A 16,620-nucleotide genomic window follows, 5' to 3' on the forward strand; every position below is an offset into this window, starting at 1 on the left:
ATGCTTTTACAGATGATAACAATGATTATGCTACCAATGCAACACCCGTGAGATAACAGTGATGTGATTAAATCATTCTTTTACAGTTGATATGTTATATACAATAATATCGTACACTACAAGTCAAAAGTTTGTTTTTTCTGCTTACCGAGGCTGCATTTATTTGATCAAAAATACAGTAAAAACTTAAATATTATTGAAATTTAAAATACATGAATATATTATAAATTTTAATTGATTTCTGTGATCAAAGCTGAATTTTCAGCATCATTACTCCAGTCTTCAGTGTCACATGATCCTTCAGAAATCATTCTAATATGCTGATTTGCTGCTTATTAGCAGTGATAAAAACAGTTGTGCTGATGAATGTTTTTCAAAGAGTGTCGTTTATTTGAACATTTTCCCCAAAGTTTTTAGCTATACTGTGTGTAGAAAATTTTTTATTAACCTTAATGAGATACTGTGTTCTGAAGAGGGAATATGTGGATGATATTCTTCAAATTGTAGGACATTGTAGGAGAGAGAGAGACCTGCACAGCCATAAGGCAGCCAATGACTCATGAACACGAGTGATGAATCCATTAACTGACCCTGAGTCTCTCTCGCTCTGACCCTGGACCGACTCGATGTTGGACCTTCAGAATGTGCTCTTGAATCACTGCTCATTTCTGGTCTAGTGATGTCAGTGTCACTTGAATGAAATTTAGACAGATTAGCAATTTGTGCTGAATATTGATTTCCATCATTACATTTACGTTTGTTCATTTAGCAGAGGCTTTTATCCACAGCGACTTACAAATGAGGAATCATTAGATGACCTTGTGACTGTCATTATTTGTGCAAAGGTCCCGATCCGAAGCCCAAACTAAGAGGTGACACCAGGACGTTCCGAGTATGGCTTGACCCAAACCAGTACCAGCAGGACATGACCAACAGCATCCAGAACGGAGCAGAAGACCCCTATGAGACCTTCAATATCATTATGAGGCGCAAACCCAAAGAGAACAACTTCAAGGTCAGACGATTCCTGATATATCACTGCCACCAGACTCACAGAGCCAGACTGTTGACTGTCAATAGCTGCGTTTCCATTACCCTTCAAATTGTGCAAATTGAAACTTTGAATTGAAAATACGCCTAATAGAAACATGTCAATTTCGCAAAAACTTCCATATATCACATAAAAGTTATTACGCTCGCATGAGGTGGTTTTTCAGGCGATTCAAAAAAGGAATATTTTACAAAACTGCAATGGAAATGAATCTTTCGCATTTACAGCTCTCCTTGCGTACGTAAGTCACATTAACATTCTTTAATGTGCTATAACCTCAAAGACACCTCATATGTGGCCACTTACACAAGCATTGACTACACAATGCTTAAATAAGAGGCTTTCCTTGCATTAAAGCTTGGAAACCCCTTATTTGCAGCTCTCTCCGCTGCTTCTGTAAAGGTAAATGCCTCCGTCTCCTGAGATTTAAAATTAATGGCTAGTGCAGTGACTTTGACATATGTAAACCTACCTACATCCATCGCCATGACTTATTGTGAGAGGAAAAAATCACATATTAGTCACATAACGTTGATTATTGGAAACGCCGTAATTTCCCCAACAGTTCTTTAATCGACATGTATAAAACATTGCAAAGGTTTTGCACAAATTTGTAATGAAAAACGCACCTACTGACAACTAAAAATATTACAACATATTTTTAATAATAATAATAATAAAAAGAAAAAAAAGAAAAAATAATGAAATTATTTTATATCTAGTAATGTAGTAATCTAGTAATGTTTTCTCTGTTTTTTGTTTTTTTTTTTCTTTTTTTCCTACATGGAATACAAAATGAAAAAGAAAAGGTCATTGCAAATATTTATTTATTTTGTCACAATTATGGCTTTCTTTTTATAACTTGTAAGTTTTGCAGTTATATTGTACAACTTGTTTGAGTGAATTTTTTATTTAGTTACTAAATCTAAGTTAAAAAGTAGAATTTAACATTTTAACAAACTAATTGAAATATTAATAAATGCCATATTAAAAAAAAAAAAAAAACAGTACTGATGACTATCAGCATATAATCATTTTCACTTTTGGCCTTTTCTGGCCAAGAACCACCCAATCAGATGGGAAGTTGATATTGACGTTTAATCAACATGTAAAATTAGGCTGTGGTGATTCTGTTATCCACAATTATCAAAAATGTATTTCTTGTTTCCTCTTTTGTGTGTTCAGGCTGTGTTGGAGACCATTCGTAACCTGATGAACACGGAGTGTGTGGTTCCCGACTGGCTTCACGACATCATTCTAGGTTATGGAGATCCTGGTAGTGCCCATTACTCAAAGATGCCTAACCAGATTTCCTCTCTGGACTTCAATGACACCTTCCTGTCCATCGAGCACCTGAAGTCCTGTTTCCCCAATCACGCGGTGAAGGTGACAGAGGAAGATCCCACTCGACAGGTCCCGCCTTTCAGGTCAGGAATAGTCGTTACTGGACAGTGCTGTGTGTTTGTGTTGTACAGGGTTTTTTGTTCACCTTGTTCGGTACAAATTTTACGTTTTAGGTTTTAAAAGACAAGGGACATGTCCATTCAAAAGTTTATGATTAGTATTTTATTTTATTTTTTTTTTTTTTGTATTTTTTTTATTTGAAAGAAATGAATGCTTTTTCCAACAAGGATGCACTAAATTGAACACATGTGACAGCAAAGACATTTATAATGTCGCAAAGGATTTCTGTTTCAAATAATTGCGGTTCTTTTAAACCCTAATTAGGGTTAGGTGATGAAAAGTTCATGAAAAATCATGAAAAAAGTATCATGGTTTCCACAAAAATATTAATCAGAAAAAAACTCTCCATTGATAGTAAGACCCATTATTCATCAGCATATTAGAATGATTTCTAAGATCATGTGATACTGAAGTTGCACGATATACTGGTACTTAAAAACTAAGTAAGTGCTAATCATTCTAGCAACATGCTAGTAACTTGGTAATCATGCTAACAACGTGCTAGTTACATGCTAACAACGTTGTAATCAACCTATAAAAATACAAGCAACAAGCTAATCATGCTAAAACATGTTAACAACATGTTAAATCATGTAAACAATATGTTAAATCATGCTAGCTGCTTTCATACTTTTACAACTGCTTCAAACTTTCAGGCTAGGCTTTTTCAAGCCAACTTAAAGTTTGTTCTCAAACTTTACTCATCTAGTTATTTTATTATTATTATTTTATTTTTTTTAAGGGGGGATGAAATGCTTTGATAAAATAACTGTGATCTCCATTTGGATCATCTTTTTTTCAGTTACTTTTTTGTTTTTTGTCGTAGTATCGGTTCAGTAGTAGTATCGTGATATTTTAGTCGGGTGTCGTATCGAAGTCAAAATTTTGGTATCGTGACAACACTGCTGAAGACTGGAGTAATGATGCTGAAAATTCAGCTTTGCCATCACAGGAATAAATTACATTTTACAATAGTAATTTATAATTTCTAATATAATCCCAAAATTCTGAACGGTAGTGTAAGTAGGCGGTTTGCGCTGATGGTTTATTGAAATTGCATCTCTCTTCTCGACCAGAATTCGATTTCCTGTGCAGAATGCGAAGGGTAAGAAGCGTAAAGCAAATGAGGAGGAGAAGCAGGATGAGGAAGATCTCACGCTGGTGGTGGAGCCTCATGTGATTCCCAACAGGGGCCCATATCCTTACAACCAGCCCAAACGGTATGTGGATCTTATGCTCACAGTCACAGGTTCAGGGGCTTTATCAAGGCCAAGACTCTTCAGATTTTACTTTAACAGCTATATAGTGTAATAACTGCCTGGATTATAGACCCAACTGTGCTTGGCTCAGCCTGTGCACTCAATATACATCTGTATTAACATAATGCCTGTTTTGGAAACACTGACATCCATTTTTGTCTACTTTAACAGAAACACCATTCAGTTCACACCAACCCAGATTGAAGCCATCCGTGCAGGGATGCAACCAGGCCTTACTATGGTACTAAATCACTTTCTCTTAAAATATATTTTTTTCTTCCTCCCTGTCCTTTGCTTTACCTCTTGAAGTCTTTTACTCCCAGTCAGTGAGGAGAAATGAATTCATTTCTCACTGCAGTTACTCATGTATCTGCCAGCGTTTTGAATCTGTAATTGAAGTGTCTGTCAGTCTCTCGCTGTGTGTTTGTGTAAATGTTGTACTGCATCCAGTCTGACACCTCTTCTGAAATCATCTGCTCTTTCCCTTTGCTGTAGGTTGTTGGTCCTCCCGGCACAGGAAAAACAGACGTGGCTGTTCAGATCATCTCCAACCTGTACCACAACTTCCCTGAGCAGAGAACGCTTATCGTCACACACTCGAATCAGGTACACACACAGCACCGGTACTGAAGAAATGTCAAATTTAAATCCGTCACTCTGGTTAAAAAAAAAAAAAAAAAAAACACTGTTATACCAAACTTGATATCTATGAGGAAATTATAGGAATTAAAAATACATTAAAATACACTGAAACTGTAATTTTTTTTTTTTTTTATGTCTGAATATGTGTGTGTTTGTCTTGTTCAGGCTCTGAACCAGCTGTTTGAGAAGATTATGGCGTTAGACATCGATGAGCGCCACCTTCTGCGTCTGGGGCATGGAGAAGAAGAACTAGAGACTGAGAAAGATTTCAGCAGGTACAGCTCTCTCTCACGCAAACAAACACGCATCAGTCATAAACACTAATGTAAGTTATCAAAGCAACTGCTGAATGAATTGCCCCACAGAAAACTAGAATGCAGTAGAAAACAAACACGAGTGATTCAGCCAAAGGTGGTAACTTCAGACGTGCTGCTTTTTAGTGTTAATGTTTCAACATTAGATGTAGTTAATAATAAATAAGGTGTATTTGTTTGTGCTTGTTTTCATGTTATGCAGTATTAATGTTTCATCCCATGTGCAGTACAAACTCTCGCCCTGTTATATTCACCGGGACCTGCATACAGAATTCATTTCTGTATTAACAAAAGCACTTGAATCCTGAATTGAAACTGACAGTTTTTACTACAGTCACACTGGGGTGGTGAAAAGATTAAGGAAGAATACACAGAGCTCAGCAGTGTTAGCATGTTACTCATGTTTTTGACTTAAATATATATGTGCGAACTGTAAAATGGATTTAAGAGCACATGTACAAATATGTAAAAATATATACCAAAAAAAAAAAAGTCTGTTGATGAATTTTGAATTTATTTATTGATCAACATTTTAATAAGTTGTATATGTAAAAATTCACAATAAGAGTCCAGGTGTATTTTGGACTTGTTTGTAAATGTATACAATTTAAAGTAGGCCTACATAATTTAAAGGGGTCATCGGATGCCCATTTTCCACAAGTTGATATGATTCTTTAGGGTCTTAATGAAAAGTCTATAATATACTTTGGTTTAAAAGTTCACCATTTTTACCTTGTCAAAATGAGCTCTGAAAAAATAAACCAATTCTGATGGATTGTTCCTTTAAATGCATATGAGCTCTGCTCACCCCGCCCCTCTCTTCTCTCTGTGGAGTGACGAGTCTGTTTACTTTAGCCGTGTTTAGTCACGAAACATGCTAACTAGCACGTTATTAGGAAAGGTGATTGCAGAGATTAATAAAAACCCCTTATACTCACTTCTACTGTAAGTGAAGCTGGATCATGAATGATTTGTGCGAACATAGATGCATTTATGTAGATCAGGAGGCGCATTCCCATCACAGACAAGTGTAATCCACTGCATCTTCAGCGGCTCAGATGTTGGGAGTAAATGATGACCACTATGTTCATTGTTAATTTTCACCTTAAGTTAGGAGCGCATGTGTTTCTTTGGAAAAATGAATCATCGGGCCTGATGAGTTTTATCCTGGTGTTTGATGTAATAATGTTGAGTATTAACTGTCCTGTCATCTGTGTCAGGTATGGAAGAGTGAACTATGTTCTGTCCCGCCGTCTGGAGCTCCTGCGCGAGGTGGCGCGTCTGCAGGAGAGTCTGGATGTTCCCGGTGACGTTTCCTACACCTGTGAGACCGCTGGACACTTCTACCTCTACCAGGTGCGCAACCACACGCACACATCGCTCCCCAAAGAATATGGTCTGCTGCAAACCTGTCTCTTTTCTGTACAAAGAAAGATGCTAACTCACACCTTTGCTTTCAAATTGGTCCTGCGTAAAAAAAGCCATGTTGTTTTCAGAAAAATGGTAGCACTTTAGTTTAGAACCTAATTCTCACTATTAACTCACTATTAACTAGTTTAGTTTACAACCTAATTCTCACTATTAACTGGCGGGGGGGACTACCAACGGTACAGTACGGTAATGTGTAATAAAAACGTTTATTTCAGTGAAAAAATTAGTCGAAAAATCTAAATTTCAACATTTTGATGGGGCCCTACAATCTTTTTCTTTTTCTTTTTTTTTTCAGAACCAAGTTTCTGGTAGATTTACAAAGATTTCTTATCCAGTGCGAATTGGCCATAAATATTACAAACGTCCTGTTGTAAAATTACATTGCTCCATCTACCCTTGTAAAACGAATCCCATCCGAATAGGGCTTAAGAGAGACCTTAAGAGGCATGTGTTCAAGTGTTCATGAGGGAAATGATCTGTGGGAAGAAGCTGCTCCTGTGCCTGGATGTTCTAGTACCCAGTGATCTGAGCTGCCAGCCTTTAAATCACATTTATCTGAGATGAATAAAATGAACTGGAATCTTAATTCATCACCTCGCATATTTTTTTTTTTTTTTTTTCCTCTCAGAGGAACCAGAATTTCCATGTTTTTGCAAAACCTAGTTGTATGAGGTAGCCTAATTTTAAGAGTGATTTTAAATTTTAAGAGTTGAAAAGGTTTCTCCTTTAATGAAACACTGAAATTTCTGCAATAATTTTTGCAAATATTTGTCTGAAAATTAATGCCTGCCTTAGAACAATCACTGTTATCGTTGTTACTTTTAATATGAAACCTCAGCTTTCAAATTCAGTCAGTTTTATGATGCAGTTTATTGCACTGCATTACATTTTCATACATATTCATATTTTTACTGAACCTATCATCTTCATTATTGTACATTTCAATAAATTTGTCATGGAAACAAGTTTTTATGTGTATTTCAGCAACAAATTAAAGTAGATTATATTTTATAAGTTGATACAAAAACTTATTTATTTGTAATTTAAAAGCTATATAAATATGCATTTTTATTTGAGTGTTGATTTTATTATATAAATTTGATTATTTAAATGATTTTGTTTTGGTAATTTTATTTCAGTGCATAATGAGAAGCACTGGTCTGGAGTGCAGCACTGACATGTGAATCTGAGCTGAGGTTCACACAGGTCTGCTTTCGTTTGTTTTGCTCTTATCTCTCGCTGTGGTTTGATCCATCACGCTGAGGGCTGGAGATTCATATCAGCACCTCGGGGGATCCGTACGGACCATTAGCTCAGATCACAGATTACAGACACACATTAATTAAGTGTGGTTTGTGACGAGGCTGTTTGTCCAGTGAAGCGCTCTTAATGAGTTCTGCCCATGAAATCCCCAGGCACTAATGGAGTCTGTCTGTCTGTCTCGGGTTTTGTAGGTAATGTCACGCTGGGAGGAATACATGAGTAAAGTGAAGCCAAAGCCCGCCCGAGAGGTGAAGACGGAGGACGTGGCATCACACTTCCCATTCCATAAGTACTTCTCCAACGCTCCTCAGCCGGTGTTCAAAGGCCAGTCCTATCAGGAGGACATGGACATCGCTGAGGGCTGCTACCGCCACATCCGCAAGATCTTCACCCAGCTGGAGGTAGGGCTAAAATTGTTTTACATACACTCCTCTCTACATTTGTAAACACACTTAAGTTTGGGGTCAACAAATAAAACCTTTTTTCAGCAAGTATGCCTCAATTGATCAGAAGTTACAGTAAAGACATTTATAATGTTACAAACGATTTCTGTTTCAAATAAATGCTGTTTTTTAACTTTCCATTAATCAAAGAATCCTGAATAATAAAATGGATCATGGTTTCCACAAAAAATATGAAGCATTTTCAACATTTCTAATAATCAAAAATGTTTCAGCAAATCAGCATATTAGAATGATTTCTGAAGAATGATGTAATGCTGAAGACTGGTGTAATGATGCTGAAAATTCAGCTTTGCTGACAGCAACAAATTACATTGAAAAAAGAGATTCACATAGAAAACAGTTCAGGGCTCAACGCTAAGGATTTTTTTTTACTGGCCTGGTCGGGCCAGTGGATCAAATTTTTACTTGCCTGGTCAAAATTTTCACTGGTCCTACCACAAAAAAATTAAACAGTTGGTGTTCTCATTGTTTTTGACTCATGCTATCTTTTATTTTAATAAATAAGCTTATATGACACCAAAATTTTGCATGCCAAATAAAATTGTACAATTCTCAATTCCTCACCTAAACCTATTAGCCTAACAAAAGTTCAAAATACTATTTATTTGTTCAAAAAATAAAATAAAATAAATAATAAAAATATATATATATATATATATATATATATATATATATATATATATATATTTGATATTAATATTTTATTAAAAATGAAAAGATGCTTTAGGGCAAAACAGCAGACGGACTGAAAGAGCGCAAACTCTTTGCCAGCAGGTGGCGCTTATGGAATAATAGTGATATTACCTTTCGTGAATCATTCGTGATCCAGTTTCACTTACAGCAGAAGTGAGTATAAGGGTTTTTTATGAATCTTTATGATCACCTTTCCTAATAATATGCTAGTTAGCAAGTTTAGCAGCTAAACGCGCTAAATGCGGCTAAAGTAAACAATCTCTCAGAGCAGCTCCTCACTCCACAGAGAGAAGAGAGGGGCGGGGCAAGCAGAGCTCATTTGCATTTAAAGCAGCCTCGACCAGAATGAGATGATTTTTGCCAAGTTGATTATGGCAAGGTAAAAAGGGTGTTGTTTTACACAACCATTGAGAAATTTTAACCAAAGTATATTATAGACTTTTCATTAAGACCCTAAATAATCATATCAACTTCTGGAAAATGGGCATCCGATGACCCCTTTAAGAAAAAATGGTTTAAAATCCATAATAGAAAAACACGTGATCTGTTTTTCTCAGTACTTTTGACCAGTAGGTTTCTGTGTCACCAGATTGATATGGTCTTATCAGAGACAACTAATTATCAAATTTGTTGACCTAAACGATTGACCTATCATTTTTTTTTTTTCCTATAAGTCAGTTCCTTAATAATCAGTCCTTTAATACCATAGTCTGAAGATTACCTACCCCAAATTTGGTGACGACATGATAAATGCCATTTCAAAAGTTTGAAAAAGTCTTTTGCTTTTGGTGGAATTCAAGATAGCATACAGGCATTATGACAGACTGTGGTACAATGAGTGTTTGACTAGTGAACCAAAGGAGGCTACATTAATCGTAATTGGTGGTGCAAAACTTTAAACTTTTCAGGTAAGCCATGGTGCCCTTAGTTTCATCATGACATGCCAGTGCGTTTGTAAAATACAATTCAAAATACCTAACATGGCAGACAGTAAATATATGGTTTGCACATGTGTGCTGTAATCAGAACTTGTTATGGTCTCTTCATCCATGAAGAGAAACCCATCAATAATCATCTTCCTCCCCTCATTTTAAAGCCCATTATTCTGGGATGCCCCCTTCTTTGATGCCGATTTCTCATCCTTTCATCCTTTGTGTTCATCCTCTGACAACAAAGACATGTTCCTGTAATAAAGTTGTGCGTCAGAGCCGCAGTGCTGCTGCTGTGCATGTGTTTGTGGGGCTGTGTTTTTGGTCTGTCTGCTCAGGCAATGCTGTCTCTCAAGCCTCACTGCTGAAGATTCAGGGTTAAAAAATGGCCTCATCAATATTGAATGCTTTGATGGGATTAATATTAATGCAGAAGCGCATCAAATATTCATTTCCCAGTGGATGCAGTCCTGAAAATATCCAGCTGGGTTAACCTCTCTTCACTGCACAGATTGAACAGAAACGGATACTCAATATTAGCGTGTGCCACCCATGCTGAGAGGAAACCAGAGATGCTGTTTCTAACAAATGACAGGAAGTAAAAAGAAACACGATCTCCTCTGCTAGATGTTTAAACCCCAGCCTCACCCTGTGAAATTCATAGTCATTTAAAATATTGCAGTGACTCTCACTTTTAACCCTATAAGGCCTACTGTATCGTTAGTTCAATAAAAATTATTAAACGTCTATTTTCTATTGTAATACACATCAAAATGCAATTGATCGGTGTGGTCAAAGCTGAATTTTCAGCATCATTACTCTAGTCATCAGTGTTACATGAGCCTTCTTAAGTCGTTCTACTGTGCTGATATGAGGAATGGATGTCCCACCTTTCACATTGTTTTGATGGAGTCATTGCTGCTGTTTTGCTCTAGACTGACTGCTATATATGTACGGCTTTACTACTGTTTGTGTGTGGTTTTAGCAGTGAGGTGTTCATGAACGCATCTTCTCTTCTGCAGGAGTTCAGGGCGTTTGAGCTGTTGCGCAGCGGACTGGACCGATCCAAATATCTGCTGGTGAAAGAGGCCAAGATCATCGCCATGACCTGCACTCACGCCGCCCTCAAACGCCACGACCTGGTGGAGCTGGGCTTCAAGGTATCAAGGCTTTTGAATTTTTATATTTATTTTAGTTGTAGTTATGTAACCTTACTGTTATTTTAAAATATGTGGGGAAAAATCATTTGACTTAGTGTATATCACAACAAAGGAGAATCAGTTTTAAAATGGTTTGAGTGAACTCATTCAATAAAGTGAATCTGTTAGTGTACATTTGCTGCCTCACTCACATACTTGATCTTTCTGTAGTATGATAATATCCTGATGGAAGAGGCTGCTCAGATCCTGGAGATTGAGACCTTCATCCCACTGCTGCTACAGGTACAACCCCTTTTCTCTTAAAATCTTGTTTGTTATATTATATTTTATATTACATATTGTTTTATTAAATTACATTATTTTAAATTGTGAATTAAGCATTATGTTATGTAATATATTTTTCACGAGAACCTTTATTACAGTTAAACAGCCGTTATTGCCAATTAAATGCAAAACGAATAAAATTCCAAAAATCTTGTTAAAAATTAATCAAGACATGATTTCTACACTAAATTCATGGCCCTGCATCTTGAAATAAAATGCTGATTTGCAAAAAGGAGTTCAAAAATCTAATTAAAACCTTTCTTTTTTTCCTCGATATAAGAATGAAGATTTTCTAATTATATATAGATATTTCTCAGCTTTATTACACTTATCAAAATAACAAAAGCAGTCAAATGTCAAAGGTTTCAGTTTTAATGACAAAAAGTATTCGAGATACTTTTACAATCAGCAAATGAGTGGGGAAAAAATGGAATGGATGATTAGGCGTAAAATAATGTCTTCAGAATTGAATTCTTTAACTTACAAATGGCTGTTGAAGTCAAAAATGCTGCAAAATGCGTCATTGTTTTAGTGTGAAAGTGTGATGTTCTGAAGCTAAACGGGCATTTTTTGGAGTCAGGAACCCAAAATTAGTCAAGTATTGGATTTCATTCAGCAAGTGTGATGTAGGGTGGTGTTTTCAATCATCAAAATGGAGTTAATTTTTAACGTAACTTTGTGTCTCTGTGTTACGCAGAACCCAGAGGACGGCTACAGTCGACTCAAACGCTGGATTATGATTGGTGATCATCATCAGTTGCCTCCTGTCATTAAGAACATGGCCTTTCAGAAATATTCCAACATGGAGCAGTCACTTTTCACCCGCTTTGTGCGTCTGGGTGTCCCTACCGTAGACCTGGACGCACAGGGCAGAGCACGGGCCAGGTCAGTACATTTGTCAGACTGGAACGATCTTTTTAATACGTATCCATGTGACGTCATTATTGGGTTGTTTAGTGTGAAAGCTGCCACCAGAGAGTCACACATAGGCTTGCTAGCAGTAGCTGAGATTGTTTCTTCATCAGATTTGGAGAAATGTGTCATTCCATCACTTGCTCATCAGTGGATCCTCTGCAGTTAATTTGAAATTCAAGTCCTCCAGTGCAAACTGTCATCTAGTCTGAATCAGGTGAGAAATCTGCACAGATCAAGCACCATTTACAAGCCAAAACGGCTCTAATGTTGATGTGAGGGACCACAGGAGATGGACTTTTTCTTTGGAAAAAGTGTAATTGTGGTTTGTCGACTCGTATTTTAGCTTACAAAAATGCAGCTATTCTCTTTTCAAGATGTTACTTGATAGACTGGAGTGGTGTGGATTACTGTGATTGTATTTATCAGCTGTTTGGACTCATTCTGACGGCACCATTTACTGCCAAGGATTTATTGGTGAGCAAGTGATGGAGTGACACATTTCTCCAAATTTGATGCAGAAACAAACTCATCTACATCTTGGATGGTTTACTTTTTCAGAATTTTTTTATTTTGGGGGGTGAACTGTTCCTTTAACTAAAACTCGCTAATTGACAAAGCTGGAAAAGAAGTATAGTGTGTGTATATATAAAAAGTATAAAATTAAAAACTTAAAATAAGCTGAGGTTGAAGTACTGAAATTACTAATACTAAAATTCAAATTGCTAGAGCTAAAGGTAACTGTAAAAAAAACCCTACTAATATTGACACAAGCATACTGTTTGCTGCTATAGTGTATATGCTATAGTGGTATATAAATAATATTAAAACTTAGCTACTTGCTAAAAAATATAGACCTGGGGTTTGTTCTTGTAGACCACATTCTAGACAAATAAACTAGAAAAATATTAATAAAATAGTCTAGGATGCTTTAAAAAGCTGTTTAGTTAGACGGCTCTTTCAGAACAGAGCTGCTGTGTCCTCAGATACACTTTTTGATGTGGTGTGTCCTATTTTGACTCTCTTTCGTGTGTCTGGCAGTCTGTGTAACCTATATAACTGGCGCTATAAGCAGCTGGGGAACCTCCCTCACGTTCAGCTCCAGCCTGAGTTCCAGGCGCCGAACCCCGGATTCACCTACGACTTCCAGCTCATCAACGTGGAGGACTTCAACGGTGTGGGTGAATCAGAACCCAACCCATACTTTTATCAGGTATTTTATTCATTTAATTAATTAATTGATTATTAAATTAAAAATTGCTTCAGTTTTCAGCTAAATGAAAACTTTAAATTTTGGTGTGTCACTAGTAGTTTCTCAAAAAAATTATGAAAAATTGAAATTGCAACAAATATTGACATGGTTTGTTTGTTTCACACTTTGTTTAGATAATTAGATTTAATAATGTAATATTTGAATTTTCTTAGTTCATTTAGTTTTTATAGGCAGTTTGTATCTGGGACATGAGGAAAAACTATAAAATCTGTGAAAAAGGTAAAAATTGCAAAAATTGAATTAAAGGCATGGAAATAGTTTTAATATGATCTTCATATACCAAAAAAAAGAAACGTCCTTTTATGTTAAGATGAGGTAACACAAGGCCTGACCTTAATGATGTGGATTTTTGAGAATCCTGGCAGATTCATGTTGAATCTCCTGAAACTCGGCTTTGTTCGTAAGTAGTGACCGTACGGCATGCGGTGCGCAAGTCACATGAGTCCGGCTATGTGCCCTGCTACTGTTTACTGGGGTCCTGGAGGGAATTGTCCTCATTACAGTAACCATGCCAACACACACCACCCGCACACACACACACACACACACACACACACACACCGCTCTAATGGGTCGTATGAATTGGCCTCTCACAGAGCAATAGGAAGGACATTGTTTGCGTAGTCAGTGCTTGCAGCCGCTGAAGAAGTGTCTCTTATTAGTAGGTTTGTACCCTTATTAGTGTCCTACTGGAGCTGTTGCCGTGTCAGCAGTGTTCCGTTAACTCAAGTTTAAGTTCAAAGCTGATCCACCTATAAGACACTTGTTAGTCTTCAGACTGATATTTCACCCAAAGGTTCAACCTTTTTTGACAGTCAAATTAGGTCAAGAGAAGGGTTACTTTTAATTTCACTTCATTTTTAAGATCATTGGTAATACTTTTAATTGGTAATTAAAGGTGCAATAGGAGATCTTGGAAAATGACAACTTTAGCCTGATAGCACTAAAAGCGAACGTCTCACCCTCCCTGCAAATCGCCGTCCAAAGCCACGCCTCCTGAATGCATGAACGCACACAGACTAAACGACCAGAGACAACATTACTACAATACATTGTAATGCCAAGTTGAGATGTTTAATAAAACACCTCATGCGTTGATACACTCATCCACATACATGGGGATGGCGCAAGGAAAAATGTACACAAGCATACATTCATCTCAGGTCACAAACAGAAAGGAAATAAATAAAATAAAGAGACACAGATGTGGGTAGAGCGAGTCATCTCTTCACCTTTCCAGAACGTACAGACACACATTAGGTGCAGTGCAGTCACAGTCTTTTGACCTTGTAATTTCCTTGAACTTAGTTTGAGTTGTAGTTGTATTTTTATAAAATGTGACCTGGACCACAAAACCAGTCTTCAGTAGCACAGATATATTTGTAGCAATAGCCAACAATAGATTGTATGGGTCAAAATTATAGATTTTTTTTTTTTATGCCAAAAATCATTAGGATATTAAGACCCTTATGACTAGTTTTGTGGTCCAGGGTCACAAATGGGTCTAACAGAGATGTACCCTGGTCAAACATAGTTACTTCAGAAGTTATAACAAATTATGCAATTAAAATTAATTAAAATGAATGAATTCATAAAAATGAAATTAATGGTAATTAATTAAAAGTAATGGCCTGAAATTTAAAGAGCTAAAATTCCCTTGCTCAGCAAGGAAATGGCAGATAAATTACATCAGGACATTGACTATACGTTTAGTACTAAAAGGAAAACTAATGTGATTTAAAACACTAATTTAATGTGATGGATGAAAATATGCTGCATTGTAGCAATGAGCCATTTAATGCAAATGATTTCTTTGACTTTGTATAATTATTTTTTTAAACAAAAAAAGCATGCAGTGATTGTTCATTATATTGTAAATCTTTTCAGAATTTATATCTGGACATTGATTAAATGTGCACATACTAGGGATGCTCGTTTTAACCAGTTAACCGTTAACCGACAGAAAGAATTTTGACTGATTAATCGGATGAACTGTTTAAAAGGTCATTTATTTTTTTTTTTTTTTTTTTTTCAGTAATTTATCAAACATTTTTAAAACATTTGCTGGATGGTTAAAATAAAATAGTTTTTTTGAGAGAAAAAAAAAGATAAATCGCGTAGGCCTATAACGTTGTCACATATTATTATTGCATACAGAAATAGACCTGACTCCAACACTAAATGTTCACAAACACTATAAACATCAGCTAGGCTATTTTAGTTCCCCTCATTCCACAAAAAATCCTTTTAATGTAACAGTATTCAGAAAAGAACAAGCATGAAAAATATAAGAAGCTAGGCTACGTAAACGACAAGCCAAAACCAATGAATTTAGGCTAAAGCAAAACTGTAACTAACGTTGGGTCTCTCATACAACACAAATGCAAATGTTTCTGTATTTGAGATGTATTTGAATGCCAAAATATTATTTATTATGTAAACCTAGTTTTGTACTTCACACGCATTGCAAAATCACATTAAACAAATTGTTTGGCATGATACCACAGCAGTACCTAGATTAAGCAGTGTTTTTTTTTTTTTTTTTTTTTCTTTTCTTTTCTTTTCTTCTCCGTGTTTGGATGACTGTATTTTATTATGAACATCCTTAGCACATACTGAACATGCATGTTCTCAGCTGTTAATTTAAATGCAGCTGTGTTTACTCTGCAGATGTCCATATTGCCAGATACCTTTAATCAGTTGTTGCAATTTAGAAATATTGACATGATGTCCTGTGAAAGTGCATGGGATTCCTGGAGCAGCTTACACTGATGATCAATAATGTTAACCAAGATCAGTCAGTCTAGTCTGTTTAATGCTCTGTCTTTCTTTCTTTGATTTATAGAATCTGGCGGAGGCCGAGTATGCGGTGGCGCTGTACATGTACATGCGTCTGCTGGGTTATCCTTCTGAACGCATCAGTATACTGACCACCTACAATGGCCAGAAACATCTGATACGAGACGTCATCAACCAGAGATGTGCCACCAACTCGTTCTTCGGACAACCCAATAAAGTAAGAGCAGCTGATATGTTGTTGTTTTTTTGACATGACATTCATGTTTTAGCTTCAGAAGCGAGTGTTTAACCCTCAAACCCGTGATGCTGATGTGTGTTCCTGCGGATGGGCGAGTGAATTGCAGTGTGGGACTCTGCTGGATTTGATTAATGTGTGTGAACAGCTTGTCCTGAGCTCTAAATGACTTTTTTTTTCTGCCCAGCGTTCACTATTTTCCCTGTTTTGCAGCAGTGGACAGGTTTGCTGTAGCTTGTTGTTTAGGTTGACTGGCAGACGGGCTCACTCGAGCGTGTGAAGGTTCTACTGGCCTGTGTTTGGTCGAAACGCTGCTAACAGCCTGTCAGAATTGTACAACAATGCAAATTGATTCTGCTGTGGCTTCTGTCAGCTGTTTCATTAGTCATGACTGTGTAGTACAAACC

General features: G+C 36.6%; 1 protein-coding gene across 1 annotated transcript in view; it reads left to right on the top strand.

The window, feature by feature from the left end:
* aqr (aquarius intron-binding spliceosomal factor) overlaps positions 1–16,620 on the top strand; it is a 48,231-nt gene that overhangs the window by 21,368 nt on the left and 10,243 nt on the right. Inside the window, exons 19-31 of the mRNA XM_051133399.1 lie at positions 846–1,015; positions 2,237–2,478; positions 3,592–3,735; positions 3,946–4,015; positions 4,270–4,380; positions 4,582–4,691; positions 5,951–6,086; positions 7,616–7,825; positions 10,533–10,670; positions 10,881–10,952; positions 11,692–11,879; positions 12,948–13,119; positions 16,025–16,195. Coding sequence (XP_050989356.1) covers positions 846–1,015; positions 2,237–2,478; positions 3,592–3,735; positions 3,946–4,015; positions 4,270–4,380; positions 4,582–4,691; positions 5,951–6,086; positions 7,616–7,825; positions 10,533–10,670; positions 10,881–10,952; positions 11,692–11,879; positions 12,948–13,119; positions 16,025–16,195 — 1,934 coding nt within the window. The remainder of the gene's footprint in view (positions 1–845; positions 1,016–2,236; positions 2,479–3,591; positions 3,736–3,945; positions 4,016–4,269; positions 4,381–4,581; positions 4,692–5,950; positions 6,087–7,615; positions 7,826–10,532; positions 10,671–10,880; positions 10,953–11,691; positions 11,880–12,947; positions 13,120–16,024; positions 16,196–16,620) is intronic.

Source organism: Labeo rohita, chromosome 17 (assembly GCF_022985175.1).
Source record: "Labeo rohita strain BAU-BD-2019 chromosome 17, IGBB_LRoh.1.0, whole genome shotgun sequence".
Classification (NCBI taxonomy): Eukaryota; Metazoa; Chordata; class Actinopteri; order Cypriniformes; family Cyprinidae; genus Labeo; species Labeo rohita.